This window comes from Clupea harengus, chromosome 16 (assembly GCF_900700415.2).
Source record: "Clupea harengus chromosome 16, Ch_v2.0.2, whole genome shotgun sequence".
Lineage (NCBI taxonomy): Eukaryota > Metazoa > Chordata > Actinopteri > Clupeiformes > Clupeidae > Clupea > Clupea harengus.
The window spans coordinates 4147802-4155301 of NC_045167.1; the positions used below are offsets into that span (position 1 = coordinate 4147802).

At 48.8% G+C, this 7500-nt stretch overlaps 1 protein-coding gene across 3 annotated transcripts in view; it reads right to left on the reverse strand.

The window, feature by feature from the left end:
• Positions 1-6489: 6489 nt before the first annotated feature.
• pphln1 (periphilin 1) overlaps positions 6490-7500 on the reverse strand; it is a 28380-nt gene continuing 27369 nt past the window's right edge. For all 3 annotated transcript variants that reach the window (XM_042710102.1, XM_042710103.1, XM_031583341.2), the window contains one exon: positions 6490-6681. In XM_042710102.1, the coding sequence (XP_042566036.1) occupies positions 6505-6681 (177 nt within the window). In that variant the 3' untranslated portion in view covers positions 6490-6504. The remainder of the gene's footprint in view (positions 6682-7500) is intronic.

The following is a 7500-nucleotide window of genomic DNA, read 5'->3' on the forward strand; positions in this document are numbered from 1 at the left end:
GCAGGGACAACCCTAGGAGGACCGAGAACCGAGTCACAACACGGAGAAGAATGTGGGATGGCGGCAGAGGCCTTTCTGGTTCCACCCGGCGCTCACGCACTTCCCACACACACCCCTCTTACCCGATCAAACAGGAAGAGCCACTCTGACCTACTCCAGGAATGGGTGTGGGTGTGTGTGTGTGTGTGTGTGTGTGTGTGTGTGTGTGTGTGTGTGTGTGTGTGTGTGTGCACGAATCATCGAGTGTTCAGTGTGTGCATGTGTGTGCACAGCTGGGATACATGGTAGAGGGTTTGGGGAAATATTCTCAAGCATGAGATTGTTTTTGTGTGTGTGTGTGTGTGTGTGTGTGTGCGCGCGCAGGCTACATGTGTTTGTGCGTAAGTAGGATGATATTCTCAAACATGTGTGTCTGGCAGGTTTGTTTTCATCTGTGAGTGTGTATATATGGCCAATTTTCATGTCGAACTAAATGTGGATGTGGGTTAAGGATACTATTATGCATGCAATTAATAGAGCATGTGTGTGTATGAGTGTGTGCGTGTGTGTGTGTGTGTGTATCAGGGCAAAGCTCCGTGTGTACTCCCATGCCTCTGTGCATTGTGTAAGCTGGTGCTGATGTGTGTGTGAGATAGCAGGCGGACACGGAGGAAGGGCACAAGACAAGCTGATCAAGGAGAAGGACTTCCTCCTTTCCCAAACAGAAAGTTCCGGAAGCCACTCTTGACAGCGTATCACACAATCAACGGGTTTTGGAACTAGGAGAAGGCGAGGAGTGGAAACAGGGTGGAGTGGGGGAGTTTGGAGAGGTCACTGCTCAAGGCCGATCCAGATGCTTTCACACATACCTGTTGGGTACATAGAGATCTCGCTTTTAGAAACTCGGATTCCCATCTGCGCCGCACTCTTCGGAGATCTCCGTGTACTTCCAGGTGTATTTTAAAAGAACTAGTCAAACAGTGAGAGGAGGTCGGTATGCAAACATCATGAACTCAGCACAGACTGATCCTAGATAAGCAGTTCCTATTATCTGGCTCATGTAATACTCATACAATCCCCCCCGGGGGCCAGGTTCCACTGGAAATGACCTCATTACGTAACCAATTACTGTAGAACCATGACCACACTCATGGACTCCCTGCCATTTTGAAAAGTGTGGCTTCAGTGAGGCGGCTAAGTGACTGGGCCCCGACACTGAATCTTAATACGTGTCCTCCCTCTATGACTGGGCCCCGACACTGAATCTTAATATGTGCCCCTCCCTCTATGACTGGGCCCTGACACTGAATCTTAATATGTGTCCTCCCTCTATGACTGGGCCCCGACACTGAATTTTAATACGTGTCCTCCCTCTATGACTGGGCCCCGACACTGAATCTTAATACGTGCCCTCCCTCTATGACTGGGCCCCGACACTGAATCTTAATACGTGTCCTCCGTCTATGACTGGGCCCCGACACTGAATTTTAATATGTGCCCCCCCCTCTATGACTGGGCCCCGACACTGAATCTTAATACGTGTCCTCCGTCTATGACTGGGGACGATGGGGGTTAATCCAGCATGGAGAGAAGGGAGGCACGATAACTGACCTTTATGGGGTAATTACACAGGAATAATTCACTTCCTATCTTATTCCGCCTTCCCCCATTGGTTCTGACATTTCCAGTTCACCTCACGAAGTGAACTGAGAGGAATGATGGCGCTTCATCGTCGTTCTTCGACATGTCTACCTAATGATGACGAGACGTGGGGATTTAATGTATAAGGTATGTTCTGAACGTCCTGATCTGAGGCATAAAAGAAAAAGACATCTTTCTTGACATCTTAATTTCCAACATCTAAGGGGGGTGGGGGCTACACAACAAATGGAAGAATTACAAATTACTCTAAAGAAAAAAAAAAAATATATAGAACTGGGGACTAAGGGTCTGCATAAAAAAGCAGATTTCAAACATTGGCGGATGAGATACAAGACAAATGAAGGCAAGATCTCTTCATTAAAAAAAGGAAGACTTTTGAGCTGAGGGTTGAATACAAATAACAGAAAGAATGTCGAGAGCAACTCCTCACATGCAATTTGATTCGTATGAAAAAGAGAGAGACAGGACTGAGAGCCTTTCACTCCACCTTCACGGGCCGAGTCCCTCGCACGTGAAAAGAATTCCACGCTCGTTTGTCTCCGTTGCAAAGGTTCTTTTATAGAACACTGAGGCCCTCTGTGTTCCGTGAGAGAGCGACAGACATTTAAAGCCCTGCTCACATTTACCCGACAAGACCAGACGAGCAGACACAATGGAGTGGCCGAACACTGCAGCAAAGTCCTTTTAGTTTTATTAACTTTAGCGCTAAAGCGCATGAAGAAGTCACACTTTTAGACACGAACCGGAGAATGAAGCCAGTGTTTCCCCGAGTGACATTCCTCACGGTGGCTGCTAAATGCTTCTGATTTGCTTAAGCACCGCAGCAGGGCCGTCTACATTCCTTAAACTGGGCTTTTAAAACGGAGAAAGGTTAGTCTTTAAAACTCCGAACCACAAGCTATAAAACGTTTAGACTGACTGCACCCTTATTACACACACACTGAAACACCATTTCGCCTCACGGCGTTACGTGAGCTGCCCTCGCGACCATTCTATACAAACGGACACGTTCACCTTTTTAAAACTCCGAACGGACTAAGCACCGGTTTCTAAAAGCCGTTTCCCCTCACTGAGTGCACTGTGTGTGTGTGTGTGCAAACAGGCCACAAAAACATCCCACTTAAATGTTTTATTTACAAACGTTTTCAAACAGTTTTTAGTTTGCCTTGAGTTCGCCGCAAGCGGTACGAGGAGGTAGTTCTCGGTGAACAAACATTGACATGGACTAAGGGTTATCGTTTGAATCAAATAACTTGGGATGTTTAAGCAAAAAACGTTCAAATTGAAAAGTTGAAAGCAAACTTGTTCGCCTGGAACGTTCGCCTCAAACCCATGAGCCTGCTGGGTCTCTTGCTCAGAGACACACACACACACACACACACACACACACACACACACGCTCCAGGGGAGCCATCACATCTCCACTTAGGCAGCCAGCAACCTCCGCGCGGCTGTCAGGAGACCTCTCAACCACCGGCCTCCATCTTCTGTGTAGGAGGTAGGAGGAGAGAACTCGGGGGGAGAAGAGGAGAGAACTTGAGCCAGAGAGGGACTAACTTGGACCCGACGGCCGAGGCGGGTGGAGAGAAACGAAGAAGAATGGAAGCTTAGAAGCTGGGCCTCACCGCGGGCAGCAGCGTGGCACGGCCAGGCAGAAACCACACACTTAACCTGCAGCTCACTTTCAATCAGGAGGGGTTTGCCAACACACATGATGGGCATGCCAGCAGAAAGAAGGGAAGGAGGGAGGGAGGGAGGGAGGGAGGGAGGAGGGAGCAGAGAGGGAGGGAGGGAGGGAAAGAGAGAGAGAAGGAAAGAGAGAGGATGTATGCATTGCGATAAAGAGAGAAATAGGGGGAGAGAAAGACATGGTGAGAGAGAGAGAGAGAGAGAGAGAGAGAGAGAGAGAGAATGTAGAATCCAAGAGAATAATCCACCTAAGTGCTGTGGCGGGGCGGGGGGGATGAGGGGGGTGTGGACGGGGGTAGCTGGTGCCTCTGCCAAAGTAAACCAAATCCACTTCCACCTCTGGTGCCTGATTGATACATGCAGGCTACGGCTCTGGGGCTACTTTTACTTGGCAAGAAAAACAAATCACACACACCCATACACACACAAATGACATGCCAAGATGGATAAATGCTTTTGGCTTTTGTAGGAAAGCCATGGATATACACATACAGCAAGTACGGTGTGTGTGTGTGTGTGTGTGTGTGTGTGTGTGTGTGTGTGTGTGTGTGTGTGTGTGTGTGTGTGTGTGTGTGTTTGTGTGTGTGTGTGTGTGTGTGCATGTGTGTGTGTGTGTGTGTGCGTACGTGTTTGTGTGTATGTGTGTGTGTGTGCGTGCGTGTGCGTGTTTGTGTGTATGTGTGCGTACGACAGTGTAAGGATGAGATGGCTAGACCAGATTGGGGGGGGAAACTAAACATCTGGTTGACACTTGTTAAACAGTGAAAGATTATGGTGTGTGAGTGCAGAGTGAAATAAGAGGGCCCGGACACGGAGAGGTATCCGTATAATGTCACTGAACTATGCCTGGAGTCGTGGGGAAATCCAAACACACCTCAATTTGTCATGAATATGGATTGAAACCCAAACCCCTGAAGGCGAAGGAGAAGGAGAAGAGAAAGGAGGAGAGGAGAGGAGAGGAGAGGAGGGGGATGGGAGGAGGGAGGAGGGAGAGGGAGGGAGAAAAGTGGTCTATGGTCCTTCAGTGAATGCATGGCAACAGTTGCTTCAAATAAACACAGATAGTCATAAACATAAAACATGGAATGCGGTGGAATGACATATAAAAAAGCTAATGATTTAAACTCCGTCTAAATGGCTTCCAAAAAGCATTTGGCCCAGGCTCACAGAAACCCCCCCAACCCCCCATAAACATGTTTTCTGCATTTTCTCTCTGAAAGGGGTGTGTGTGTGTGTGTGTGTGTGTGTGTGTGTGTAAGTGTGTGTGTGTGTGTGTAAGTGTGTGTGTGTAAGTGTGTGTGTGTAAGTGTGTGTGTGTAAGTGTGTGTGTGTGTGTGTGTGTGTGTAAGTGTGTGTGTGTGTAAGTGTGTGTGTGTGTGTGTGTGTGTGTGTGTGTGTGTGTGTGTGTGTGAGTGTAGTACAAAGAAAAGGCGGGTGCAGAATGTGCAGAGTCAGTGGGTTTGTGTGGAGTCGAGACCGGAGGCCTGATGCTTCGCTCCGGGCACCGCGTGCCTCTGGGATAAAGGGATCCGGAAAGAAAGGAGGGAGAGAGAGAGTGACAGAGAGAGCAAGAGAGAGAGCAAGAGAGAGGGAGAGAGAGATAGAGTGACAGAGAGAGCAAGAGACAGGGAGAGAGGGAGAGAGAGAGAGAGAGAGAGAGAGAGAGAGAGAGAGAGACACTAGGGAGGTTTTTTTTTGTATAGCAGGAGAATGAAGGGAAAAAGAGTACAAGAGAGGGGGACGGTGCAGATGACAGAATAGAGGGAGAGAGAGAGAGAGAGGGAGGGAGAGAGAGGGAGGGGGAGAGAGAGAGAGAGAGAGAGAAGGGGAGAGCTAGGTGAGCGCTGTGCTTAATAATAGCACATGGAACGACCCCACGGTTCACAGTCTCTATGGTGGCTTCTGCCAACCCCCGCTCTGCCATTCAGCGCGCTCTCTCCCTCTCCCTCTCTCTCTCTCTCTCTCTCCCTCTCCCTCTCTCTCTCCCTCTCCCTCTCCCTCTCTCTCCCCCTCTCTCTCCCTCTCTCTCTCCCTCCCTCTCTCTCCCTCCCTCCCTCTCTCTCTCCCTCTCTCTCTCCCTCTCCCTCTCCCTCTCCCTCTCCCTCTCCCTCTCCCTCATTCCTTCAGTACATCTTTGTTTGTGAGGATCATCTGTCTAGTTCCAGAACCCAGTGGAACAGCACGCTCATCATCTGACCTAGAACACTCGGAGGGATGTGGTGAGGTCATGAAGCAAAGACACTTTGGTTGATGAGGAATAAAACGGAATGACAACTGGAATGCTTTGTGCTCTTCCTTTGTTCACGTTCATCAGCTTGTTTTAGTTCCACTTGGCCCGGACAAGCTCTGACTCAGACATTTCTCTCCCTGGCTGCAGGAGCACAGCTGAGGAGGAGTGAGGAAGAGGAGGCAGACATGAACCACTGAGGAGGATCGCTGCATAATCCAATTATTTATAAGCACCAAAACAAATGACTTTCAGCGTATGATTCAGCCCTCTTCCCGCTATCGACCACTTCACTCCTCCGAGGAGTGTCTGCAGTCTTGGCCTTCTTCTACATTAGCAGCAAGAGATTGCAGCCCAAAACTTGGAATGACCTACCTAGAGCCGTCTGATCCAGTGACAGCCTTGATACGTTTAAAAAGTGTTTAAACACTGCCTTTTTAAAACATCATCTGTGTCATTTTTGTAAGCAATGTTTTGTAAGATGCGTCTGCTAAAGTGACTGTAACTACAACCATAAAAGAGCTACAGAGTGGGAACAAAGATTGGTGGGGGGGGGTGCATAGGAAAATGGCACTGCTCGTGTGCAGGACACACACACACACGCACACACACACACACACACACACACAGTCATAGGATGATGGTTTGTAATCCTTCATTAAGGCACTAATCAATCAGTTCATGAACAAGAATTATATATTCCGCTCTAATTCATTTTTGATAGACATGCCAAACACAGAAGCGTTTGACGTTTCAAGGATCTGAATCTCGTCGGTGCACTATTGTCATACTACATAGATTTGATGAAAGCTAGGAGTTGGCCCAGATCTTGGAGGGAGGGGAAAAAAAAGAATCCCCCTTCTCAAACTAACTTTCTCCATCTCTCAAAGCTACTAGCTTCTAGTCTCCCAAGCCTCTAATCTCTCAAGCTAGTCTACCAAGCCTCTTTATGTGTGTGTGTGTGTGTGTGTGTGTGTGTGTGTGTGTGTCACCTTCTCGATCTCCCGCGCCTTAGCAGCGATGGCCTGGGCCCTCCGCTCCTGGAAGTCCTCAAAGAAGGCAGAGGGTTCCTCCGTGCTGGGCGGGGCCTCGTCCACCAGGGCATCAGTCAACAGAGGCTCCTCCTGTGGGGCGAGCCAGCAGAGTAGAGTGGGTTAGGTGCCGTCACACGTGTGTGTGTGTGTGTGTGTGTGTGTGTGTGTGTGTGTGAGAATAGTGCAGGAGGTGTGTGGAGCGTAGAGTGGGTTAGGTGCCATTACTACACAACTACACAACACAAGGACCAGATCAACCACTAGGACAAATAGCATTGCCAGATATCACAGTGTGTGTGTGTGTGTGTGTGTGTGTGTGTGTGTGTGAGAGAGTGTGAGAATAGTGCAGGAGGTGTGTGGAGCGTAGAGTGGGTTAGGTGCCGTCACTACACAACTACACAACACAAGGACCGGATCAACCACTAGGACAAATAGCATTGCCAGATATGACAGATGTGTGTGTGTGTGTGTGTGTGTGTGAATAGTGCATGAGGTGTGTGGAGCGTAGAGTGGGTTAGGTGCCGTTACTACACAACTACACAACACAAGGACCAGATCAACCACTAGGACAAATAGCATTGCCAGATATGACAGATGTGTGTGTGTGTGTGTGTGTGTGTGTGTGTGGAGCGTAGAGTGGGTTAGGCGCCATCACTACACAACTACACAACACAAGGACCAGATCAACGACTAGGACAACGAGCGTTGCACACCGAACCTACACACACTGACGTACGCGGAGCGATAGTCAGTAGAGAACACAAGCACATTGTCATTCCGCATATTAGGCTCTCTTCAGCACCTACATACAGCTCGTACACAGAGCTATAGGAACAAGAGACCACCAGCACCGTCTCTTAAAGAAGTCATTCACTTTACATTTCCCTTATTTACTTAGCAGAAGCTTAT